Source organism: Bubalus kerabau, chromosome 8 (assembly GCF_029407905.1).
Source record: "Bubalus kerabau isolate K-KA32 ecotype Philippines breed swamp buffalo chromosome 8, PCC_UOA_SB_1v2, whole genome shotgun sequence".
In the NCBI taxonomy this organism is placed as follows: Eukaryota; Metazoa; Chordata; class Mammalia; order Artiodactyla; family Bovidae; genus Bubalus; species Bubalus kerabau.
Window position 1 is genome coordinate 64,105,393 of NC_073631.1, and position 27,691 is coordinate 64,133,083.

The following is a 27,691-nucleotide window of genomic DNA, read 5'->3' on the forward strand; positions in this document are numbered from 1 at the left end:
ACATGTGGTGCAATATAACTAACTACTCAGAATGTTTAGTTTATGTTTATTCACAGTCTCTCTGTCTTTACCCTGATAATGATGATAATAGCAACCACCCTATAAAGCTTAAGTTTGTTAAACCCCTACTCTGTGCCAGAAGCTGTGCTAGAGACTGAAGTCTCAGTTCAGTTCAGTCACTCAGTCATGTCCGACTCTTTGTGACCCCAAGGACTGCAGCACATCAGGCTTCCCTGTCCATCACCAACTCCCAGAGCTTACTCGAACTCATGTCCATCGAATCAGTGGTGCCATCCAACCTTCTCATTCTCTGTCCTCCCCTTCTCCTCCTGCCCTCAATCTTTCCCAGCATCAGGGTCTTCTCCAGTGAGTCACTTCTTCACATCAGGTGGCCAAAGTATTGGAGTTTCAGCTTCAGCATGAGTCCTTCCAATGAATATTTCCTTTATGATTGATTGGTCGCATCTCCTAACAGGTCTCCCTATTTCCCTTCTTACCCCCTGATAGTTAGAACTACCTTTCTTCTTTAAAAACTGTGCTATAAAATATTTCCAGTGTAACAAAAAATTAGTGAATAGAACAGATAACCATGTACTACCACCTAGCTTAAAAACCTTTGTAATTAAAGTCTCCTATGTATTCCTCCTTCGTGTCATTTACCTTCCACTCCCCAGCGGTTAAACTATCCTGATTTTCATGTTTATCATTCCTGTGAAATGTATGTACTTTTATTACATCTACATATATATCTATATCAATATATAGAGTTTTTCATAAATGTTGTTTTTACTGTAAGTAAAAATTTCTGCAACTGGTTTCTTTTCCAAATATTCTCTTTATGAGATACATCCTCACTAACAGATATAGCTGCATTTTATTCATTATCGCTGCTATAATTCTATTTTATTAATATACTTGCAATTTATATATCCATTATCCTGTTAGTGGACATTTAGCTCATTTCCAGTTTTTCATTCCAAAGACCCCATGATGCCATGAATATTTTTATGTCTCCTTATGTCTCCATGAAAAATTTTCTCTAGAGTAATATACTTAAGAATTAGACGATCATTTCAAAAAATATATTTCAGTATTACTGCCAGATATTAAAAATAAATTGCCCTTCAAAATGATTGTAACAATTTATATTCTTATCATCTTTCTGTGAGTATGTCTGCTACTATAGCCCCTCCTTAGTACTTGGATGCTTTTTAGCTTCTATCATTCTTGTTTGTATACATTTCTCCTATTACTAGTGGAAATGAACATTATTTCGTGTGTTTATTGGCCTTTCAGTTTTCCTTTTCTGTGAATTTCAAATTCATATTCTTTGCTCATTTTTCTATGTGGTTGCTTTTTCTTATTAATTCAAAGCATTTTGTTGTTTACTATTTTTATAGGAAAATAACTCTTCCTGGTTTTTTGGCTGGAAAATATCTTTTCCTAGTTTATGGTTTGTCTTTTCATTTTAGGATGTCTTGGATGTACAGAAATGTTTACTACTAATGTGATTAAATACATGTATATTTTCCAATAGGGTTTGTATTTTTCGTCTCAAGAAATCCTTCCCTACCCTGAGGTTGTAAATATTTCTCCCATATTTTCTTCTAAAAAGTATGGGTTTTTTTTTTTTAATGATTCTGTCTTTAAATTATCTGGATTGATCTTGTTTTTTATCTGGAAAACCAAATGTCTTAGCAGCATTTATTTAGTTGTCCACTGACCTGTAATGCCACTTTTGTAGTATACCTGTATGTGTAGGTCTGTTTAGAAGCTCTTTATTCTATGCTACTGGTCTATTTGTCTAGTCCTCTTCCAATATCAAACTGTTTTCATTATGTAATCTTACATACCACATCTTTGTGACATCAAACCATTTTATTAGTGCACATGGACATATCTTCATTAATTTAAGCCTACTTTAACATCTTCCAAAGTATATATATAATGTACTTGCATAAAGATCCTTATTATCTTTGATGTATTCACATGTATCTTTGTGGTTATTGCTTTTAAAATTATACATTTTTAATTATACTTTAAACTATCTATTATTAGTATATAGGAACATGAGTATTACAAACCTACTGAACTATCATATTTTAGTAATTTATCCCAAGGGTAGGAGCTTTTTAAATTGTAAATTATACAGTGTTAATTTCTTGTGTAGAACCAGTTTATGTCTTCTGTTGCGAGTAGGATAATATGCAAATTCTTTATCATAGGGCTACAGGGCCCTACATGATCTGGGACTAACCTTCCTCTCCTAGTATTCTGCTGCTGCTGCTGCTGCTGCTAAGTTGCTTCAGTCGTGTCCGACTCTGTGCAACCCCATAGATGGCAGCCCACCAGGCTCCCCCGTCCCTGAGATTCTCCAGGCAAGAACACTGGAATGGGTTGCCATATCCTTCTCCACCTAGTATCCTAATATTCTCCAAATATCACAATGCACATGTATGCTAAGTCACTTCAGTCATGTCCAACTGTTTGTGACCCTATGGACTGTAGCCCACCAGGCTCCTCTGTCTATGGGGATTCTCCAGGCAAGAATACTGAAGTGGATTGCCATGCCCTTCTCCAGGGCATCTCCATTACCCAGGGGTCGAACCCACATCCCTTAGGTCTTCTGCATTGGCAGGCAGGTTCTTTACCACTAGCATCCCCTGGGGAGGCCCAAATATCACAATTGTTATAGAGTTTCTAAGTCGTGTCCAACTCTTTGCAACACATGGACTGAAGCATGCCAGGCTTCCCTGTCCATCACTATCTCCCAGAGTTGTTCAGACTCATGTCCATTAAGTCAGTGATGCCATCCAAACATCTCATCCTCCATCACCCCTTTCTCCTCCCGCCTTCAATCTTTCCCAGCATCAGGGTCTTTTCCAGTGAGTCAGCTCTTTGCATCAGGTGGCCAGAGTATTGGAGCTTCAGCTTCAGCATCAGTCCTTCAGTGAATATTCTGGTTTGATTTCCTTTAGGATTTATCTCCTTGCTCTCCAAGAGTCCAAGGGATTCTCAAGAGTCTTCTCCAGCACCACAGTTCAAAAACATCAATTCTTCAGCACTCAGCCTTCTTCTTACATCCATACAGGACTACTAGAAAAACCACAGCTTTGACTATGTGGACCTTTGTCGGCCAAGTGATTGGCTCTGCTTTTCAATACGCTGTGTAGGTTTTTCATAGCTTTCCTTCCAAGGAGCAAGCATCTTTTAATTTCATGGCTGCAGTCACTGTCCGCAGTGATTTTGGAGCCCAAGAAAATAAAGTCTGTCACTGTTTCCATTGTTTCCCCATCTATTTGCCATGAAGTGATGGGACCAGATGCCATGGCCTTAGTTTTCTGAATGTTGAGTTTTAAGCCAGCTTTTTCAGTCTCCTCTTTCACCTTCATCAATAAACTCTTTAGTTCGTCCTTGCTTTCTGCCATTAGGGTGGTGTCATCTGCATATCTGAGGTTATTGATATTTCTCCTGCCATCTTGATTCCAACTTGGGACTCATTCAGCCCGGCATGTACATCATATGAAAATATCACAATACTTTACTTTATTTCCACTAGTCTCCAGCCTCATAAGCCTTTCTTCTAGTCATAAAAATATGCCAAAAGTTTTCCTGCATCAAGAACTTTCCACCCCCTGGACATTCCTAGATCTACCCATGGCTTCTCCTTGTTAATTGGGTCTAAGCTTAAATGTGCTACTTCCTCAAAGAAGACTTCCCTGATCAGGTGGCCACACCATTTCTCTTTGCCCCCAAGCCACTTTCTATCCTATTATTCTGATATGTTTTCTTCATTGCACTTACCACTTATATGGGGTTATTTTAATTATGTGTTTAAGTTTAATCATCTCCTTTTTCTGCTAGAGTGGAAGCAATGGAATGGCAGGGACTTGTGTTTATAGCTATTACCTAGCACCCTGAGTGCACATGAGTTCAATAGATATTTGTTAAATGAATGCATTTAAGATAACTAGTATTCCATTTTTGGAGATGGGGGAAACTGATACAAAGAGGCTATTTGGTTTAAGACTATCACCTAAAAATTTGAACCAGATCTGCCTGACTTCAAATCCTGCTTATGATCTTGACATTTCAGTTAATTTGTTTATTTTCATCACAAAAGACAAAATAATAATCTAAATGTGTTCTTGAGCTATATATAGTGCTGAATAAATCGCAACTTTAAAATTGCTTTCTTAAAAAAATTTTTTTAATTGCTAAATTAGGAAAGAAAATACATGTTATGTTCACATGATTATTAGTAGTTAGACTATACAGTTTGCCCTAATCACATTAATATTCTGAAAGTCATCAAAAGTGTTTCTCTAATTATTTAAATAAAAGCCACAATCTTCCAAGTTATTTAGATAAAGACCACAGCTTGTTATATTAATTTAAATATAGAATCAATGCTCTGAAGCAAAGATGACTAGAAATTAAATGCTGCCCTAGTAAATCAATATTTGCTCCTTCAAAGATCCTTTTTCTTCAACAAAGGAAATAGTGATCGTTTTTTCACAGATAAAATTAATGGAGGGCAGAAAACCAGAAAAAGTCTTAAGCATTTACCTCAGTAAGGACACATGTTATGTTACATATGTACAGTTAATTTTTCAAAGTACTTTCATACACATTCTCATTTCATTCACAAAATAATACAATGAAATAAATATTCTTATTTTTACAGGCATCAAAAAGGCCAAGATCTAACCATAAAGCAGTGGCAAGAAGGATTAATGTCAAGATCTCTACTTCAGGTTATCTGGCTGAAGGGCCACTTCTTTTATACATTTATTATAATGAAGAAATAAGAATCATCAAGTGTTGTCATATACATGTTTACTAAATGGGATAGTTTATTTCTTACAGTATCTGCCATTAATGCACATTAGTATCATATTTTAAGGGTATAAACAGTTTTAAGGGTTCTTAACATCAGATGTTTTTCTTTTCTAATTTAATCAATGAAACTGTTTCATATTCCAAATTGAGGGAAAACGGCTTGTGTGTTTTCTAACATACAGTATTTTTTCCAAAAGTCAATCCAACTACAGTCATGTTCCCTTTATCCAATCAACTTTTGTTAAAATTTATAGCTTTCATCTCCTTTTTACTTTCTCAAGTGGTTTATAAGGGCATTAAGGGAGTCATTCCATTCTTTAAAAGGGCCATAGTAAATCCTTTCATAAAGATGAATTCTTTTATGTACTTACTGCACTATAATTTATATATTGCTACCTTTACTTTTCCATACCTAGATTTCTCAAAGCTATAATCACAGAACCTATTTTTTCATTAAAAAAAAATTTCTACATTGCACCTTGTGGGATCTTAGTTTCCCAGCCAGGGACTGAGCCTGGACCCTGGTCAGTGAAAGCTTGGAGTCCTAAACATTGGACCAACAATTAAGTCCCTATTTTTAAATTTTTTAGCAATCCCATATAAAAGAAAAGTGGGCCTTCCAAATGGCATTAGTGGTAAAGAACCCACCTGCCAATGCAAGAGACATAAGAGAGGTGAGTTCCATCTCTGGGTCGGGAAGATCCCCTGGAGGAGGGCATGGCAACCCACTCCAGTATTATTGCCTGGAGAATCCCATGAACAGAGGAGCCTGGCAGGCTACAGTCCATGGAGTTCCAAAGAGTAGAACATGACTGAAGCAACTTAGCACACATGCATATAAAAGTAGCTCTTAAATAGTAAAGAATAACAGAAGTCCATGTTTCTTAAACATCAAACTCTCTTTATGGAACCTCAAAAATAAAATATTCTTAAATTTGAAACAAGAAGGTTTATTGTACTCCATTGATGTCTATCATGAACTTCTTTAGTTTCCAAACACTTCACATAATCCTTCCAAACTTGTTGCTTGGTTCTTCTCCTCAGTCATTAACCCTTCCAAATGTTAGGGTTCCTGACATTCACTTTCATTCTCATCTCCCCTGCTTCTCACATCTTTCTCAGCACCATTCATGACTGGCAGGTACTGAGCCCTCAAGAAATGTTTGCTGATAATTTGTCTGTGAACACAGCCTCCTACACTCTGACCTCATCAGCCCACAAACCTTCCACCTCTGCTGACCTCCTCTTCTACTTGTGCACCAGAAAGTGCTCCATCTTCAAGATTTCAAATCCCCAAACTGGCCTCCTGATTGAAATATCAAATCCTTATCTCTTTTCCACTGCTCCTCTTGCTTAACGAAACCTACAAGCCCCCTCTAACCCTCTTCCAACTCTTGGTCAAATTGAAAATGTAGTTCATTTGTAGCCATGCCTATGTATGTATTAGCCCTGACTTCCTATCTTGCCCTTTTCTATGAGGCCACACACTAAGGAGTTCATCTGTCTTTGAAAGGTGCCGAGCAAGCTGCATTTAATTTGCCAATGTGTAACCTTCTTCCAGTGGCTCAGATGATAAAGAATCTGCCTGCAGTGCAGGAGACGTGGGTTCGATTCATCCCTCAGGAGAAGACACATGGCAACCCACTCCAGTATTCTTGTCTGCGAAGTCCCATGGACAGAGGAGCCTGGCAGGCTATACAGTCCATGGGGTCACAAAGAGTCAGACACAACTTAGCAGCTAAAGAACAAAAACTTACACATACACACACACACACACACACACATTCACATATGTAGCTATCAGATCAGATCAGATCAGTCGCTCAGTTGTGTCCGACTCTTTGCGACCCCATGAATCACAGCACGCCAGGCCTCCCTGTCCATCACCAACTCCTGGAGTTCACTCAGATTCACGTCCATCGAGTCAGTGATGCCATCCAGCCATCTCATCCTTTGTCATCCCCTTCTCCTCTTGCCCCCAATCCCTCCCAGCATCAGAGTCTTTTCCAATGAGTCAACTCTTCCCATGAGGTGGCCAAAGTACTGGAGTTTCAGCTTTAGCATCAGTCCTTCCAAAGAAATCCCAGGGCTGATCTCCTTCAGAATGGACTGGTTGGATCTCCTTGCAGTCCAAGGGACTCTCAAGAGTCTTCTCCAACACCACAGTTCAAAGGCATCAATTCTTCGGCGCTCAGCCTTCTTCACAGTCCAACTCTCACATCCATACATGACCACAGGAAAAACCATAGCCTTGACTAGATGGACCTTTGTTGGCAAAGTAATGTCTCTGCTTTTGAATATGCTATCTAGGTTGGTCATAACTTTCCTTCCAAGGAGTAAGCATCTTTTAATTTCATGGCTGCAGTCACCATCTGCAGTGATTTTGGAGCCCAGAAAAATAAAGTCTGACAGTGTTTCCACTGTTCCCCATCTATTTCCCATGAAGTGGTGAGACCGGATGCCATGATCTTTGTTTTCTGAATGTTGAGCTTTAAACCAACTTTTTCACTCTCCACTTTCACTTTCATCAAGAGGCTTTTGAGTTCCTCTTCACTTTCTGCCATAAGGGTGGTATCGTCTGCCTATCTGAGGTTATTGATATTTCTCCCAGCAATCTTGATTCCAGTTTGTGTTTCTTCCAGTCCAGTGTTTCTCATGATGTACTCTGCATATAAGTTATAGTTACATAGTTATTATAAATTTATCTGTGTGTGTGTATGTGTGCAGAGTCCCTGATTTATGATGGTTCTACTTACGGTAACTGGACTTTATAGTAATGCAAAAGCAACATGCTTTCAGTAGAAACAGTACTTGGGATTTTGATCTTTTTCCTGGACTACCAGTAAGCAGTACAATGCTTTGTCATAATGCTGCATAGTTGCGCCAAGATGCCATTCCATCAGCCCTGTGATCCGAAGGATAATTAATACCTATACAACTGTTCTGGTTTTAATTTCCAGTACAGTACTCAATAAACTACAAGAGATATTCATCATTTTATTATATAATAGGCCTCATGTTAGATAATTTTGCCCAACTGTAGCCTAATATAATTGTTCAGAGCATGTTTAAGGTAGGCTAGGCTAGGCAATAATGTTTGGTAGGTTAGGTACGTCAAATGCATTTTTGACTTAGGTTGTGTTTATTGGGACATAACCCCATCATAAGTTGAGGAAGATCTATGTGTGTGATGTGTGTGTGAACAACTCTGTTGGCTCCTTTTCCTCTGCTCCACAACTAAGTGACTGAGAACTTTAAATTCTACCCTGGTTGCTCTTGTGTACCTACACACACCCACTGGGTGATCTCATCAGTTCCACTGACTTAAAATACCTTCCATATACTGATGATTCCCAAATTTATTTCTTTGGCATGATCTCTTCCCTGAGTTCTGAATAAGAATATTCAACTAACTATATGAAATCTTGACTTAGACTTTTAACTAGTATATTAAACTTAACAAATCCAAAATGAAATTTCCCTACTAAACCTATTCTTTCTCCAATCTTCTCTATTTCCATAAATGGTACCACTATCTACCCAGTTGTTCAAGCCAAAATCCTAGGAGTCATCGTCAATTCCTTCTTCCTTTCCTCCTACTCTATCCATATGCCCAACCTACCTATCAACTCTGCCTCCAAGTATACCCTGGGTCTTTTACTTCTCTTCCTCTCTAGCGCTTCCGTTACACTCTAAGCCACCATCACCATCACTGGACCCACTGCAAGAGTCTCCTGTCTGGTTTCCCTGCTTCCACTCTCATCCTCTTTTCCGTTGTTCTCAGAACAGTTAGTGCGATCTTTAAAAACAAAAACACAGCTGTGTTTTAAATCCACCAGTGGCTTCTGATTGCACTTAGAAAAAAGTCTAAACTCCTTTCCTTAACCCCTGCCTATCTCTGGGATCTTTTCTCCTACCACTTTTCCCCAGTTCACTGGATTCCAACCATGCTGACCTTCACATAGCCCCAGAATCAGGATAAGATCATGCCCATCTCTGGGCTTTTTTGCCTTTGCAGTTCCCTCTACTATGAATGCTTGAATCCTCCCTCTACGCGAAATGTCTTGTGGCTGACTTTTTCTTATCCTTCAAGTCAGTCAGTTCAGTTGCTCAATCGTGTCTGACTCTTTGTATCCTTCAAGTCTCAGCTCAATAGTCACTTCCTCTGAGGCTTTTTCTGACCCCTCCATACTTCAAGTCACCACCTGCAGTATACTAGAGATATACAGTACTATAGCTCATAGCACCTGTTTGTATTTGATATTACATCATTTGTTTGTTGTTCAGTCGATAATCAGGTCCTACTCTTTTGCGACCCCATGGACTGTGGCCTGCCAGGCTCCTTGGTCCATGGGATTTCCTAGGCAAGAATACTGGAGTGGGTTGCCATTTCCTTCTCCAGGGGATCTTCCTGACCCGGGGATCAAACTCGTGTCTTCTGCATTGGCAGTGGAATTCTTTACAGTGAGCCACCAGGGAAGCCCACATCATTTGTTTACTTGATTGTTGTTTCTCCCACTGTAAGTTCCAAGAGAACTAGGACTCTATTTGATTTATTCACCACAGCATCCCTGAGGTATGTGCCCAAGGACTGCCTGATACATGTATATCATGTATGTATGAAGTACCAGTATGCATATCTTCCAGTATGCAGAACCTTTCTTGTATGTTTGCAGTATAAATAATTAATAAATATCTGTGGAAGGAGTATATTAATGCACATCTTGATTTCTTCAAAATGTAATTAAGATAAACAATATTTCTGTTGTCTGATTAAAAGATATCCTTCTTCCTTCCCTTATTTACAATAAAACATCCTATCAAAAAATATCATAATGTTTCCCAGAATTTTTGTGCTGTTCTGACTATTTTCATTGACGTGAAAAGGCAAAGGCCATTTCACAAAGCATTCTTTATTTATTCCACTTTATGCTTTTCATTCTCCTGAAAAAGACATACTGAACATGTTCCATTCTCTCAATACAGACATCCCAAAAGCATTCAAATAGCACTGAAAAAAAATTTTTTAAACCTAGAGAAACCAACTTTGCCTGGATTTTTTTTAACTTTTATGTATCAGGGAACATTGTTTACAGCTGTCCTGAGGCTTCTGTTAATGCTTGTTAGAATCTGGAATATTGCAACCAGAGTTTCTCTATTCTTTTATAACACCAAACTTCAGATTAATTTTCCTCAATTCATATATTTCCAAAGACACAGAATGTTATAAATTGCTTCCAAGAGAACAAGGAGGAAAGTAAAAAGTATTTTCTAGAAGCTTCTTCTCATTCTTTTAAACTCTTATCTGAAATTTAAAAGTAAACATTTTTTAATGTCCTGTTTTTTTTAGTTACTAGGATAACTTCTTCTTAAGAAATTAAACTTTTTTTCAGTTTCAAGAGAAATATATGCTTGATCTGCTCTCAACAAAATGAACTTTTTCTGTAGAAAGTGAAATATTATAGTTATTTGTCTCTCCACTGGCATTAGCAATACTAGCAACCTTCTCTAGTCTTCACCATCTTATTTCTTCTTTCCTGGCTTTTATGACCCAGGTTAATGATCAAATATATTCTAAACCTTTAAAAAGGAAGATGTTGATTTTTTTCTTAAAAAAAAAAAAAATCTGATCCTCTCTTACTACAGAGATGTTTCAACTGACTTTTGTCCTGAAACTCCATTGACTATGAGTAGCTTACCATGCGGAGAAGGAAATGGCAACTCCAGTACTCTTGCCTGGAAAATCCCATGGACGGAGGAGCCTGGTTGGCTGCAGTCCATGGGGTCGCTAAGAGTTGGACGCGACTAAGTGACTTCACTTTCACTTTTCACTTTCATGCATTGGAGAAGCAAACGGCAACCCACTCCAGTGTTCTTGCCTGGAGAATCCCAGGGACAGGGGAGCCTGGTGGGCTGCCGTCTATGGGGTCACACAGAGTCGGACACGACTGGAGCGACTTAGCAGCAGCAGCAGCTTTCTATGTGATTCATACATGAAATATACATGTTAATAGATGAGATAATTAAATAAGTTACTGAAAAAATAAGAAAAATATAAGCTCTTTACTCATAACCTAAAAAACAATATTTCTATGAAAAATATCTATTTTTCTATGATTTTTTAAATCTAGAGTTTAATGGAAATGATCATTAAAGAGAATCAGAAATTGAAATGATCCACAATACAATGCTGGTACTGAACATAAAAGTAAACATTAAAAAAGTTAAGTATAATGCTGCAGTAGGATAACTACAATAGCATTCTTGGCTATTACTGGAAAACTTAGGTTTAGTAAGACTTTCAAAAGGGAGGAGGTGTATTCTTAGAGGTAAACAAATTATTAAAAGCAATTTTAATAATTCTTAACTTTATTTTGCAATCAGTGCTTTGAAAATGAAGTTTATATAGAGACAAGTAGGAAGGAAAGTTTCTTAAAAAGATGGAATTGTTCATTGTTCTGGCGGATATGTAAAAACAATGCTGACTCAAAAGCAGCCAAGTGGACAGCTGCAGATGCTGTATCCAATGGAAATACTAAGCAGGCGTAGCATGAATCAATAATTAACAAAGCAGATGCACAAAGCTTGATGAGGATGAATGATGACATGGGCGGGAATGGTAAAAGAAGCTGATAACAGTACTAGCTTTGTAACTAATTAGATAAACTCTTTGTTTTCATGAATTTGTTAGTAAGAGTACTTCAGTGCCTAATAGTACACAAAGAATATCTTTTTTTAATGCTTTGAATTAATTGATATGTACCTCTATATATTAATTGTATTTATCACTGAAAATGTTTATAAATCAAAATGATCCACAAGAAAAATTGGTAGGGTGAACACAGAAATAATTTTTAAAGTAAAGAAGAAATAATATTCTAAATGAACTAACTACAGGGGCAACAAGGGCTTCCCTGATAGCTCGGCTTCCCTGGTAGCTTCTGGAGGAGGGATAGGCTACCCACTCCAGTATTCTTGGGCTTCCCTGGTGGCTCAGCTGGTAAAAAATCCACCTGCAATGTGGGAGACCTGGGTTCGACCCCTGGGTTGGGACTATCCCCTGGAGAAGGGAATAGCTACCTGCTCCAGTATTCTGGCCTGGAGAATTCTTTGGACTGTATAGTCCATGGTGTTGCAAAGAGTTGCACAATTCTTAAGTTTAATGAAATGTTGAAGAGGGAGGTATACCTTTAGTGCACATCATTTTCTAACTTTTATTGTGTGTGTGTGTACACACACATGCTAGTCAGTAAGGATAAATACATTGTGGATAAATATATTGTCTTTTATGTACTCTAAAAGCACTAAGCCCTGTCTCTTGTATATAAATAAATAGCTGTGGAATTAATAATACATTTCTCCAAAATATAATGGAAGTAGACAATCTGATTATGCATGTTTTAGTAAAAACATTCAGAGTAAATTCTTTAGATTCTGAACGAATGAATTGGAAACATCTTTTAATCTTTCTTTTTTTTTTTTTGAGAATTACAGCTCTTAAACTGCAGTGACTTGAAAAATTAGAAATTTGCAGAGGTAACATGCATTTATAGCAAACTTGGAAAGCAGGTTTCAGTTTTAGGTATATAAAGAAGTTAAGGAAGGTATGGAAGGAAGATAAGTATGCAAGTTTCATTTACAGTTTTCCCTTAGGACATATGTTGCAAGAACAATGGCTCTTCTGAAAGCAAAGCATTCATTGCTCATTACTGTTATCAAATGTTTAACCTGAAGATGTGTTCTTTATCCACATGCCCATTTTATATCATTCTGTTTTTCTTTGAATTATCATAGAAAATGCAAGCTTTCTATTATCTACTGATTCATTAACTTACAAATAATTTATTGAGTATATACTGTGTGCCAGACACTATTCTAGTTGCTAGAAATATAGCAGCGAGCAATCAAGTTACTGCACTTACGGAAATTTTATTCTAGAGATGGAGACAGACAATAACCAAGATAAATCAGTAAAAGACATAATAAAATAAACCAGAGAAAGGAGCTAGGAAATCTGAGAAAGGAATAGAATTTTAAATTGAGTGACCAGGAAAGGTCTCTGAGAAGTGACATTAAGTCCTGGGAAGTGAAGGAGCTAGTCCTGTGGACACAAGGCCAGAGTGGGCACTGGGGGTCGGGGAGCATTCCAGGCAGATCAGATCAGATCAGATCAGTCGCTCAGTTGTGTCCGACTCTTTGCGACCCCATGAATCGCAGCACGCCAGGCCTCCCTGTCCATCACCAACTCCTGGAGTTCACTCAGACTCAAGTCCATCGAGTCAGTGATGCCATCCAGCCATCTCATCCTCTGTCGTCCCCTTCTCCTCCTGCCCCCAATCCCTCCCAGCATCAGAGTCTTTTCCAATGAGTCAACTCTTCACATGAGGTGGCCAAAGTACTGGAGTTTCAGCTTTAGCATCAGTCCTTCCAAAGAAATCCCAGGGCTGATCTCCTTCAGAATGGACTGGTTGGATCTCCTTGCAGTCCAAGGGACTCTCAAGAGTCTTCTCCAACACCACAGTTCAAAAGCATCAATTCTTCGGCGCTCAGCCTTCTTTACAGTCCAACTCTCACATCCATACATGACCACAGGAAAAACCATAGCCTTGACTAGACGAAACTTTGTTGGCAAAGTAATGTCTCTGCTTTTGAATATGCTATCTAGGTTGGTCATAACTTTCCTTCCAAGGAGTAAGCATCTTTTAATTTCATGGCTGCAGTCACCATCTGCAGTGATTTTGAAGCCCAGAAAAATAAAGTCTGACACTGTTTCCACTGTTTCCCCATCTATTTCCCATGAAGTGGTGGGACCGAATGCCATGATCTTCGTTTTCTGAATGTTGAGCTTTAAGCCAACTTTTTCACTCTCCACTTTCACTTTCATCAAGAGGCTTTTGAGTTCCTCTTCACTTTCTGCCATAAGGGTGGTGTCATCTGCATATCTGAGGTTATTGATATGTCTCCCGGCAATCTGGATTCCAGCTTGTGTTTCTTCCAGTCCAGCGTTTCTCATGATGTACTCTACATATAAGTTAAATAAACAGGGTAACAATATACAGCCTTGACGAACTCCTTTTCCTATTTGGAACCAGTCTGTTGTTCCATGTCCAGTTCTAACTGTTGCTTCCTGACCTGCATACAAATTTCTCAAGAGGCAGATCAGGTGGTCTGGTATTCCCATCTCTTGAAGAATTTTCCACAGTTTATTGTGATCCACACAGTCTAAGGCTTTGGCATAGTCAATAAAGCACAAATAGATGTTTTTCTGGAACTCTCTTGCTTTTTCTGTGATCCAGCGGATGTTGGCAATTTGATCTCTGGTTCCTCTGCCTTTTCTAAAACCAGCTTGAACATCAGGAAGTTCATGGTTCACATATTGCTGAAGCCTGGCTTGGAGAATTTTGAGCATTACTTTAGTAGCGTGTGAGATGAGTGCAATTTTGCGGTAGTTTGAGCATTCTTTGGCATTGCCTTTCTTTGGGATTGGAATGAAAACTGACCTTTTCCAGTCCTGTCAGGGAAAGCCCCAAATCGCAAAGGTCATGAGGTGAAACAGTGCTTGGCATAGCTGAGGAGTATTTAAGAGGCCAGAGTGTCTGGAGGAGACCAAGGAGAGGACAGCAGTGGGAGATGAGACCAAGGAGATGATAGGAGGCTGGTCATAAAGGACCTCGTAGGCAAGAAAGGAAGACATTGAAGTACTTTTCACAGAAAACTTACATTATCTGACTCTCTAATAGGATCAATCTGGCCACTGAGTTTTGAGAATAAAGAGGGCAAGAATGGAAATACAGTGTTCAAGTCTCCCGTAAATGTGTTATCATAGTTTCATTATTTAAGAAAGAAAAAAACAAAAACAAGAAAACCTCAGACTGCCTGGGCCATAAAAAAAAAAAAGAAAGAAAGAAATACAGGGTTCAGCTACAGCTATAATCCAGACAAAAGATGGTGGTGGCTTGAACCAGAATGGTGGCAGTGGCAATAGTGAGAAGTGGCTGGATTCTGGATATATTCTGAAGACAGTATCCACAGGATTTTCTGACAGACTAGGATGTGAGGTTATACACTACCTGTGATACTCTGAAATTTCCACCCATCCTTCTTAGTGAAAAAGGTACAAATACTCTCATGTTCTCCGTCATTCTTAGAGGATGATGTTTCTGACATAACTTCAACTTTCCTTTTGTTCCTAAGTTTGAAAACATACCCCACAATTATTTTTGTGTCCTATCTCAACCTTGAGGAAAGCTAAAAGAGAAGATGTGGCTCTGAAAATTGACAGTGTCAACTCTATCTCATGAGTTCCTCCTCTACTGTAAAATCCACCCTGATTTCCCTTGTTTATGCCAAGGCCTGTCTCAGAACCTTGCACATATTGAGTCAGTCAGTCAGTTCAGTCACTCAGTCATGTCAGACTCTTTGTGACCCCATGGACTACATCATGCCAAGAATCCCTGTCCATCACCAGATTTACTCAAACTCATATCCATTGAGTCGGTGATGCCATCCAACCATCTCATCCTCTGTCATCCCCTTCTCCTCCTACCTTCAATCCTTCCCAGCAACAGGGTCTTTTCAGATGAGTCAGTTCTTCACATCAGGTGGCCAAAGTATAGGAGTTTCAGCTTCAGCTTCAGTCCTTCCAATGAATATTCAGGACTGATTTCCTTTAGGATAGACTGGTTGGATCTCCATGCAGTCCAAGGGACTCTCAAGAGTCTTCTCCAACACCACAGTTCAAAAGCATCAATTTTTCTGCAAACTCTCACATCTATACATGACTACTGGAAAAACCACAGCCTTGACTAGGTTGGACCTTTGCTGGCAAAGAAATATCTCTGATTTTTTTTTTTCAGTCACATCAAGTATATTTATTGCAATCTTTAAAGTTACACTTGCTCAGTATTTTGGAAATATTTTAGACAGTGAGAAATCAACAATGTTGGGTGTATGAAGTTAAAATAATAAAATATTGTTAATATTAATGTACATGTGCAAATTGTAGAGGTTGGTCATGACTTTTCTCCCAAGGAGTAAGCATCTTTTAATTTCATGGCTGCAGTCATCATCTGCAGTGATTTTGGAGTCCCCCAAAATAAAGTCTGTCACTGTTTCCACTGTTTCCCCATCTATTTGCCATGAAGTGATGGAACAAGATGCCATGATCTTAGTTTTCTGAATGTTGAGTTTTAAGCCAACTTTTTCACTCTCCTCTTTCACTTTTATCAAAGGCTCTTTAGTTCTTCACTTTCTGCCATAAGGGTGGTGTTATCTGCATATCTGAAGTTATTGATATTTCTCCTGGCAATCTTGATTCCAGCTTGTGCTCCCTCCAGCCCAGAGTTTCTTATGATGTACTCTGCATATAAGTTAAATAAGCAAGGTGAAAGTATACAGCCTTGACGTACTCCTTTTCCTATTTGGAACCAGTCTGTTGTTCCATGTCCAGTTCTAACTGTTGCTTCCTGACCTGCATATAGGTTTCTCAAGAGGCAGGTCAGGTGGTCTGGTATTCCCATTTCTTTCAGAATTTTCCACATTTTATTGTGATCCACACAGTCAAAGGCTTTGACATAGTCAATAAAGCAGAAATAGATGTTTTTCTGGAACTCTCTTGCTTTTTTGATGATCCAGTAGATGTTGGCAATTTGATCTCTGGTTCCTCTGCCTTTTCTGAAACCAGCTTGAACATTTGGAAGTTCACAGTTCACATATTGCTGAAGCCTGGCTTGGAGAATTTTGAGCATTACTTTAGTAGTGTGTGAGATGAATGCAATTGTGCGGTAGTTTGAGCATTCTTTGGCATTGCCATTCTTTGGGATTGGAATGAAAACTGACCTTTTCCAGTCCTGTGGCCACTGCTGAGTTTTCCAAATTTGCTGGCATATTGAGTGTAGCACTCTCACAACATTATCTTTTAGGATTTGAAATAGCTCAACTGGAATTCCATCACCTCCACTACTTTTGTTCATAGTGATGCTTCCTAAGGCCCACTTGACTTCACATTCCAGGATGTCTGGCTCTAGGTGAGTGAGCACACCATCGTGATTATCTGGGTTGTGAAGATCTTTTTTGTACAGTTCTTCTTTATTGTATAGTTCTTCTGTGTATTCTTGCCACCTCTGCTTAATATCTTCTGCTTCTGTTAGGTCCATACCATTTCTGTCCTTTATTGAGGCCATCATTGCATGAAATGTTCCCTTGGTATCTCTAATTTTCTTGAAGAGATCGCTAGTCTTTCCCATTCTATTGTTTTCCTCTATTTCCTTGCATTGATCGCTGAGGAAGGCTTTCTTATCTCTCCTTCCTATTCGTTAGAACTCTGCATTCAGATGCTTATATCTTTCCTTTTCTCCTTTGCTTTTCACTTTTCTTTTCACAGCTATTTGTAAGGCTGCCAAAATGTAAGACAGCCATTTTGCTTTTTTGCATTTCTTTTTTTGGGGATGGTCTTGATTCCTGTCTCCTGTACAATGTCCCGAACCTCCGTCCATAGTTTATCAGGCACTCTCTAAGATCTAGTCCCTTAAATCTATTTCTCACTTCCACTGTATAATCATAAGGAATTTGATTTAGGTCATACCTGAATGGTCTAGTGGTTTTCCTCACTTTTTTCAATTTAAGTCTGAATTTGGCAATAAGGAGTCTGAGCCACAGTCAGCTCCTGGTCTTGTTTTTGCTGACTGTATAGAGCTTCTCCATCTTTGGCTGCAAAGAATATAATCAATCTGATTTTGCTGTTGATCATCTGGTGATGTCCATATGTGGAGTCTTCTCTTGTGTTGTTGGAAGAGGGTGTTTGCTATGACCACTGCATTCTCTTGGCAGAACTCTATTAGCCATTTCCCTGCTTCATTCCATACTCCCAAGGCCAAATTTGCCTGTTACTCCAGGTGTTTCTTGATTTCCTACTTTTGCATTCTAGTCCCCTATAATGAAAAGGACATCTTTTTTGGGTGTTAGTTCTAAAAGGTTTTGTAAGCCTTCATAGAACTGTTCAACTTCAGCTTCTTCAGTGTTACTGGTCAGGGCATAGACTTGGATTACTGTGATATTGAATGGTTTGCCTTGGAAACAAACAGAGATCATTCTGTCGTTTTTGAGCTTGCGTCCAAGTACTGCATTTCGGACTCTTTTGTTGACCGTGATGGCTACTCCATTTCTTCTAAGGGATTCTTGCCCACAGTAGTAGATATAATGGTCATCTGCATTAAATTCACCCATTCCAGTCCATTTTAGTTTGCTGATTCCTAAAATGTCGACATTCACTCTTGCCATCACCTGTTTGACCACTTCCAATTTGCCTTGATTCATGGACCTAACATTCCAGGTTCCTATGCAATATTGCTCTTTACAGCATTGGACCTTGCTTCTATCACCAGTCCCATCCACAATTGGGTGTAGATTTTGCTTTGGCTCCATCCCTTCATTCTTTCTGGAGTTATTTCTCCACTGATTTCCAGTAGCATATTGGGCACCTACTGACCTGAGGAGTTCATCTTTCAGTGTCCTATCTTTTTGCCTTTTCATACTGTTCATGGGGTTCTCAAAGCAAGAATACTGAAGTGGTTTGCCATTCCCTTCTCCAGTGGACCACATTCTGTTAGACCTCTCCACCATGACCTGTCCCTCTTGGGTGGCCCCACACGGCATGGCTTAGTTTCATTGAGTTAGACAAGGCTGTGGTCCGTGTGATCAGATTGGCATCATCTTTTAGGATTTGAAACAGTTCAACTGGAATTCCATCTCATCCACTGGCTTTGTTCATAGTGATGCTTGCACATATTAGGCTCTCAGAAAATGTTAAATGGTATAGTCTCTACTGAAAATCCCATGGACAGGAAGGAGATCAAACCAATAGATCTTAAGGGAAATCAACCCTGAATACTCTTTGGAAGGACTGATGCTGAAGGTGACGCTCCAGTATTTTGGTCATCTGATGCAAACAGCCAATTCATTGGAAAGGTCGCTGATGCTGGGAAAGATGGAGAACAGAAGAGCCCAGCACAGGATGAGATGGCTGGATAGCATCACTCATGCAGTGCACATGAACTTGGGCAAACTTCGGGAAATAGTGAGGGACGGAGGCCTGGATGCTACAGTCCATGGGGTTGCAAAGAATCAGAAACGACTGGGCAACTGAACAACAACATAGTCTCTACACTTCCTAGGCAATAATAGACAAAAAGCAACATTCAGCCCCTATCAACTGCATAATCATAAATTAAAATTTGTATTTTAGTATTAAGGATATTATGCCAGAGCACTCAACTGATAAATATGGTCGAGCTTCCAGCACCTTCATTATTACCAGTTGCAATCTAAAGTTGTTTTAGCTTTTCTGCACCGGGAAAGGTAACTAAAAGCCGGTTTTGTAACTCGCAGCTGGTCTAAGTCACACACCAGCTGTCTCTTGTAAATTTACCGCGGAGTTAACAGCTCACAAACGTCTACGGAGACTAGTCAAAATGCGTGTATCCCAGCGGGCCGGGACACAAGCCTCTCCCAAGGCCCAGCCCACAAGCCCCCCGAGGCGTGGGCGAGCGCTATGCACGCGGGGAGTTGTAGTTCCTCCTCTCTTCTGCGAGTCAGGCCACCGTAGCTCGAGCGCCTCCTATGGCGCGCAGGCTCTGAAAGCTAGGCGCACGCGGACAGCGGGAAGCGTTTCCTAGCAACGGGGGAGCAGCAACGTCACGGCGGCGGGTACTCAGAGCTGCTGCCTACCGTTGGGCGGCCTTGAGTACCTTCCAGCTACCTGCGGGCTGGAAGGAACGCTGTGCGCAGCGCTCTGTCCGCACGTCTTTGCCGGTCCGTTCCCACCTGATCCTACCCCTGGTCGCCGAAAGCAACCTCCTGCCGCGACCCCGGGTCCGAGGCACGGCCGGAGGCTAGAGGCGGCTCGCCAGGTTCCTATCTGGCCCTCGCCCCCAGCGCCCGCGGAGCCCACTGCCCGCGGCCTCAGCGGGACGATGCTGGAGTCTATTCGAGTGACAGGTGAGTGCTGGGAAGCATGGTGGTCCCTGGGCTGGCGGGAGCCGCCAGCGTCGTCCCGGTCGCTTGCGGCGAGTATCGGGTGGGTCCGCCGGGAGGCCGAGGTAACGGTAGGATTGGGGTCCGGTGCCCAACGCGACGCCCAGAACAGTGCGGAGCCCCCAGAAGGTGCTCAGGCAAAAGGTGCGCAGGGAAGAGAAAACGGTACCGTTAGGTTTGGTCAGTTATCAATAAGCACGTGCCGTGGATTGTAATGGTGTAAATTTTACTGGCTTACCGGCCCTAGAATCTAAATATTGTTAAATTCTACTTCAAAGCTTATTAAATATATAATCAGGCATTATAGTGCCCTGGAATCTAGTTTTCTAGAATGTTCAGAAAAATAAGAGCTAAGCAAATGAGCACGTCTCTGTATATATCAGTATTTGTACTGGTTTGTATGTATGCTTTTATTCTTAAGGCAGAACGTTTTTGAGTTGATATCAATAGGTCACTGAATAAATGTATTATACCAAACACAAAAAATGGATGTTTAGACCCCAGGTCAGAAAGTTATTTGCTTTCTGTTATTAAAAAGAATTGTGGATACTATTTTAAAATGATCTTGCATAACATTAGAATAATTTCCTAGGCCATTTTCTGTCATTTGATTCTGTTTAACATTACTGCAAGACAGAGTTCTTGATAGTCTAATATCATGACCAGAAACACCTAAGAACAGCAGGGTAAAGGAAATTCTCTAAACTTGAAACTAACATCAGAATAAGGCCAGGTTTTTTTTTTTTTTTTTAACTTTAAGGCATTGTAATATCTAGTAGACCATTTTCCTGCAAAATCTTTGTGTAACGAAATCAAGTTTTAATGAAAATATTTATGGTCTTAATTATACTATATTTCATGTTTCGTGTTATAAAATAGGGAACTGATTTTGTGCAGTCGTGACATTGCTGTGATTTGTCTCACCGTTGTTTATGTTGACAGGAAGCATCAACAATAACAAGATTTAAGATTTCAGAGGCATTAGATTTTTTTTATGTGATTTGGTGTAGGTGCTGTTCTTTTTATCTAAAATACAATGAAAATGTTGGAGGTTACTTTAAAATATTGTATCTTCTTTTTACCTTGGAGCAGGGTCTCTCAACCTTGGCACTGTTAACATTGAATTAGTGGGTAATTCTTTGTTGTGGGGGGCTGTCCTGGTCATTGTACAATCTTTAGCAGATCCCCAGCCTCTCCCGCTAGATGCTGGTAATCCCCTCACCCCCAACCCCCACCCCCCGACTCCACACAAACTCATTTGTGACAACCAAAATTATCTCCAGACCTTATCAAACGTCTCCTGGAGGGCAAAATTACCACCACCCCCGCTCCATTTGAGAACCACTGCCTTGGAGAAAAATATTCTAGTTAGATTTTGTAAAAGGGTTATTATATAACAATTTACAAATAATATCAATCAAAATTATTTTCCCAAAGCACAAAAATAATGGTAGAGAGAATATAATTATGATAATACTAGTTTTAGAAAGTGAGTATTCTGACCAGTCAGCTATACAACATGGATCTCCTGTTTTTCAATATACACAGTTGGAAGTTTGAGGAGAAATACTTTATAAAATAGTAGACCTACTTCTCTTGTCTGAACCCCCATTCCATAATTTAGTGACAATACACTTCTCAGTCCAACTCTGCTTGTTGCTATCCCAAGATAACATAATTTGGCAGTGGATTACTATAGTTCAATAAAAATTAAAATAGTCATTTGAGACAATTCAAGCCCCAGATTAGAACAACTGGTCATTTTTCAGATTAGTTTCTCCATTTCTTTTGTAAGTTTCTTGACTAGTTAAAAGGAACCCCCATGTTCTAGAACTCCATGCCTAGCCTTTTGCTGACATATCAGAAAACCCACTTTCAATGGCCAGAAACTTTATGAAGAGAGTTTAGCTAAAAGTATACCCTCCTTTCCCCTCACTATCCCTCTCTAACCCCTTACTATTCATTGATATCTTAGAAGCCCATGTTCTTCTGATTAGCATTAAGATTGCTCTTGTTTGTGGTGAGAGTACCGATGGAAAGTACTCTGTTCATTTCTTTTCAGCTTTGAGATAGCTATGAATGTAGAGCACTGAAGCACAGTTACTTGTTTCTGAAATTACTTCCTATATAATACCTCACTTTTGACCTATTAGTCATGATTTAATATCTAAATATGACATCCCAGTGAACTGCCAAATGGAGGAGTAAAATAAGATTTGATTCCAAATACTGGAGTATTTACAGTGTTCCATGGAGTATTTCTATAGGAGCTGAATATAATACTGATACTGATAGTTAACACCCACTTCTTCGTACAGGCTGGCATTGTTCTCAACACTACACATATATTAACTTTTTTGATCCTCTCACTAATACTGTGAGGAATGTAGTATTTTTATTCCATTTTCCAGATAAGGAAGCTGCAGCATAAAGATGTCAAGTAATTTGATCAAGGTCACACACAGCTGCTAATAAATAGCCAAGATTCAAATCAGAGAAACTCCCTTCCAAAGCCCATTTTCTCAACCACTAGGGAAGTCAAACACTTGTTAAAAGATATGCTGAGTTAAGCCACAAAATTCAACATGAAAATCTCATTTAACATCAGTGCTATGTTAGCTGATAATTTACTCCAGGTGTTTTAAGTTTTATCACAGGCAAGTCTGTAATAATTTTTGCCTGGAAAGATGACATTTTACCTGACTATAAAATTGTTTTTGAAATAGAGAAGACGACATCTAGCTCATTCAGTGAGTAACAAAATGCTGTCAGAAGCCATATAAGATTATGTTCATTTGTGAATTCCTACTGCCTGTATTTTGTATGTGATGAGAAGTGATTGATTAATCATCTGGAAATGAAGCTCCTTTGTAACAAAAGTGAATGTTTAAAAATACTAGACAGAAGTCCTAAGAGCAGCGTTTGGCCATTTGGAATGAATACACTTAAGCATATAGCTCCTGTTTGTTCTACAGCAGTAGGCACCTGCCATTAAAACTTATCTTCAACATCACTCATTGTTTAATTTTTTTATGCATCCAGGTATGATTTTTTCCCTCAACTTTCAGGCATTTAAACCCTGTGTCCTTTCTCTCCTCTCAAATATTCTCCTTCCTTGGTTATGTCTCAGCAGTGAGTGAACAAAAACAAACATAGGTTTATGCCACAATGGAACTTAAAATTTCAGTGATGGGGAAGGCCATCATATAAGCAAAGGTAAGACTGCAACGATGACAAATGAGTCAAAAGAACATTCCAGGGAAGTTTTCCTGAACAAGTTTGAACTGAAGGATGATTACGGATTAATCTATCAGAGAGGAGAGCTCTTCATATATAGGGAACGGAATATGAAGTGTTGTGTCTGGAGAGAGGTGAGTGTGAGAGACTGACAAAATGAAGGGAGGCTCGAATGGACTGATTAAGGGGCGGCGGGTGTGTGGACATTGTGCACCCTGAGGCCAGAGAGACAGAGCAATGATCGTCAGAGACTTCATGTGCCGTGATTAGGAATTTTGTCTTCACCCTACGTGGAATATCTGGGGAAGTTAGTTTTCTTGCATGTTCAGTGTTGTTTTAGACAGTTTAATGTGTTTTCTTTTACCACAACCACCATTTCCTGGCATTATAGAATACTCTTTGTGCTTCTAAATGCATATAGAACTCAGCAGTTTCTGGCCAAAAAACAATAGTATCACATTATAAGGATCGTTGCTACTAATAGAGTGACACTGAAATGCTCTTAACTGGGAATCTATGACATTTTTAAGAATCCTTAAATACAGTTGAGTTTCTCAGTTCTTAAATGATACTACCTTTTCATCTCTTTCTTCTTACAGTTGAGAAACTATATTGGACAATGTTGAATTCAGATTGTAATTAAAAGATTATCTATTATAATGCAGACAAATTGGGCAATAAATGTTTTCAAAGATACCAATTTTTAACATACCATGTAAAAAATTATGGTCTTAACTTACATTCAGTAAAGTTCACAAGTCTTAAAGTGGCAGCCTGATGAATCTGTACATATGTAACCACTGTCCAGAACAAAATACAGGGCATTTTTAGCCCCTAAAACTTTATTACCACCTCCCAAATTATAACCCCTCCCCCAAAGGTAATCACTTTTCTGTCTTCTAATACCATAAATTAGTTTTGTCTGTTTTTGAACCACATATAAATGAAATTATACAGTATAAACTCTCATGATCTGGCTGTTTGCTCAGTATTGTCTGAGAGTCATCTGTACTATTGTAACCTAATTGTTTTTTTTTCCATTGCAATAAATATATTTTATTATATAAATATATCACAATTTATTCATCCTTTCTACTATTGACAAATACCATTTAAGTAATGATAAACAACCTGGTGAAATTAAAGTGTTTATCTTGTTTGGGGATTATTTTGTTTTGCCTTCTGTTTGTAATTAAACAGCCTATTGTTTTGTGGTATAAAATTATCCCAGCTTCTCAGGTTTCATAAGTATTAGTGAAATATATGAGATTGCCATTTCATGGGTCAAAATTGGTTGAATAGTATTTTCCACCAGGCTGTGATGCTGATGATCTGATCTTTCCTTTAGCCAGAGACCTTATAATTACTGTGAAAGCTCACCTATTCAGTTGTGAAACACTTTTAAGAGTTTAGTAAACAGTGTTCCCTCCCTCTCCTGTTTCTTTAGATGAGGAACAGGAGGCACCCATGGGTTTAGTGATTAGGCTACTATTACAGAGAGGTTATTGAAAGAGTTGGGAATGGAAGCCAGAAATCTTGGTATTCTTTTCACCTGTTCTAGATACAAATTCAGCTTTCATTGTGTTGGTAATTTCAGTATATATGTGACTATACTGACCACCAACTTTAATGTAATATTATTTTGCAATTTTCCCTCAATATGGATAATCAGTTTGGGGTGAATGGCTTCTTTGATCAACAGATTTTCATTTCCTCCAAGGCTATAGTGAAGCAGATTGCTGGTGGCTAAAATGTTACTTTAAACAGTGACTTAATATGAGAGTATGAGTTTTACTACTTTTAGAACAGGAAGTGAGTTACACTTTCCCCCAAAGAAGCCTGCTTATGCTTTAAGAAGTCTCAATTTTTCGGTAAAAAATAAGAATACGGTGTCTTCATTGAAATCTGTTTGTTCTTAAGCCTGTTTTAAAAGTCATATTTTCTTAAAGTAAGCAATAGTATTTAAAATTACAAAAACAGTCTTTTAGGTTCTCCACTGCTTAATACAACAAAATAAGATTTGTTTGAGCATTCCTTGGACAGCAAGATCAAACCAGTCAATTGTAAAGGGAATCAACCCTAAACATTCATTGGAAGGATTGATGCTGAAGCTCAAGTACTTTGGCCATCTGATGCGAAGAACTGACTCACTGGAAAAGACCCTGATGCTAGGAAAAACTGAGGGCAGGAGGTAAAGGGGGCAATAGAGGATGAGATGGTTGGATGGCATCATTGACTCAATGGACATGAGTTTGAGCAAACTCCTAGAGATAGTGAAGGATGAGGAAGCCTGGTGTGTTGCAGTCCGTGAGGTCACAAAGGATTGGACACAACTGAGCAACTGAACAGTAACAACAAAATAAGATTAGTATGACTCTTGAGAAATTAATTTATATCAATCTTGTAAGAATTGTTTGAAGGCCCACCTGCCCTGCTTTTATGAACTTCACAGGATATCAGCATTTGGCAGGATTCACATTTATTTGAAACAGATACACCATTGGTACTCCCAGCCTACTTAATAGCAGGTGGAGCTTAAAAAGGACTAATGCTAAATCTCTCAGTTAGATAATTCACAAGTGAACTGAAACTCCTGGGAGGGAGTGTTTTAGCAGATAGTTTAGAATTAAACTATCCTGAAGTTTATAGCCTGTTTGCAATGGGACAAAATTATGAATTTTGGTCACTGATGCTTTATGACAAAACAACAGAAAACTCTAGGTTTTAGGAACCAAATAAAGCACTTTTACATTGAGTATTCATTTTAAAAAAATTAGGAAAAAAACCCAAATTAGGAATTCTTCAGCGCAGTTTATTCACTGATTTTAATTTGAGGTAACTCCCTTCCTTTTTATTATGAAGAGCAAATGAAAAAAAAACCCTGATTACCTCACTTTACCTTCCTGGCTGTGCCTAGCCCTTACCTGACTTTTCTAGGTTTATGACACCCTTGTTCTTATCTCAGTTCTCTTTTTTCCCTTTCAGTGTCCATTTCAGTCTTTCTTTGATTGTCACCTCTTGTCTTCTCAATTTGTGGTGTCTTATTAGGGAAACCGACACTGTTCATGGGCATTTGGACTCAGCTTGCACTCCTTAGCCCATGTTTGCCCAGCCTACCTAGTGTTGACTATCAGTTGGCAACACTTAAGTATTTAAACCTGTGGGGATCTGGGACCTACGAGCCGTTGATGAAAGTTTTATTTGTTCTGTTTACTGGGTGTTGGTTTTTTACGTTACTGAACAGCCACTTTGTGTAGTCAGCCTTCAGCATGTCCCTATGCAATCTAGTTCCTGCTTCTCAGCTTGTCCACGTGGTAGACAGTTTATTTAGCTCCTACTAGAAGCAACTTAGCAGCAGCAGCAGCAGCAGTTTAGAGACATGGGTTCGATCCCTGGGTTGGAAAGATCCCCTGGAGAAGGTCATGGCAATCCACTCCAGTATTCTTGCCTAGAGAATCCCATGGACAGAGGAGCCTGGATGGCTACAGTCCAAGGGGTTACAAAGAGTTGGACACCATTGAAGTGACTACACACACACACACAATTTATACTTTCATGTTATCTTTAGACAGTAGAATTCAGATTTCATATGTTGGCCTAGAAAATGTTAACTAGAAGGACTTTTGAGTACCTTTTGTATTTGGATTGTTCATTGTCCACTTTTAACCTCATACTGTTTCTTTACCTTAAATCCTATGATTTCTGGGTTTTAAAACTTAGCATTTAGTGCACAATTTCTCTACCTTAGCACTATTTTAGGATGAATGCTTTTGTTGAAGGGGGCTGTCATATGCACTGAAGGATGTTTAGTCTCATCCCTGGCCTCTAACTACAAGATTCTAGCAGCATCACTCCCTGGTTGTGATAGCCAAGTGCCCTAGAGGGCACAGTTGCTCTCAGCTGAGAACCTCTGGTTCAAGGTCTTCCAGGTTATTTTTCCACTACTGCAATGATCTCCTCAGAGATATATGAAATGGTTCCAAAACTACAAATACATGTTCATCTACAGTGGTTAGAGAGTGGCAGCTTAAGGATCATGCCATTCATTACTTTATTCAGTGTACATTTATTGAATGTCTACCAGATACCTTGCTAGATGTTGGAAAAAGATGAATAAAACATGGTCGTGTACCTATCTTGGTACATTAGTGATTCCGATTACTATGTCTTAATAGGGTGCCGTGTCTTGTACAGAGGAAGAAAGGTGTAGTGCTGTGCGTGTAGCAGATTTAATACCGAATGTCTGTTGATAATTGAATGACTGTCCTTATATAATAGAATGAGCATGGACTCTGTAATCAGACACATTCAGATCATAGCTTGTTCTTCACTACTTTGTCATATAACCTTGAGCAAATTATTTAAAATTTCTGAAGGTTAAAGGATAAAACACTACAGTCTTTGGTGAAATCCCAAACTCACATAAATGTGTCAACAAATAGTGGCTGCTATTATTATTTATTCAGTTCAGTTGCTTAGTTATGTCCAACTCTTTGTGACCCTGTGGACTGCAGCACACCAGGCTTCCCTGTCCACCAATTCCCGAAGCTTGCTCGAACTCACATCCGTCAAGTCAGTGATG

At 39.1% G+C, this 27,691-nt stretch overlaps 1 protein-coding gene across 9 annotated transcripts in view; it reads left to right on the forward strand.

Moving 5' to 3' along the window:
* Nucleotides 1-4,734: 4,734 nt before the first annotated feature.
* MATCAP2 (microtubule associated tyrosine carboxypeptidase 2) overlaps nt 4,735-27,691 on the forward strand; it is a 75,043-nt gene continuing 52,086 nt past the window's right edge. For 6 of the 9 annotated variants that reach the window (XR_008717895.1, XM_055590405.1, XM_055590403.1 and 3 more), the window contains exon 1: nt 19,500-19,836. Coding sequence is in view for 5 of the 9 variants with exons in the window: in XM_055590405.1 (XP_055446380.1) it covers nt 19,812-19,836 (25 nt within the window). In the remaining 4 variants the exon portion in view is untranslated. Of the gene's footprint in view, nt 4,758-19,499; nt 19,837-22,542; nt 22,915-27,691 lie in introns of those variants that run through there. The other 3 variants (XM_055590408.1, XM_055590404.1, XM_055590414.1) reach the window with 3 other exon arrangements.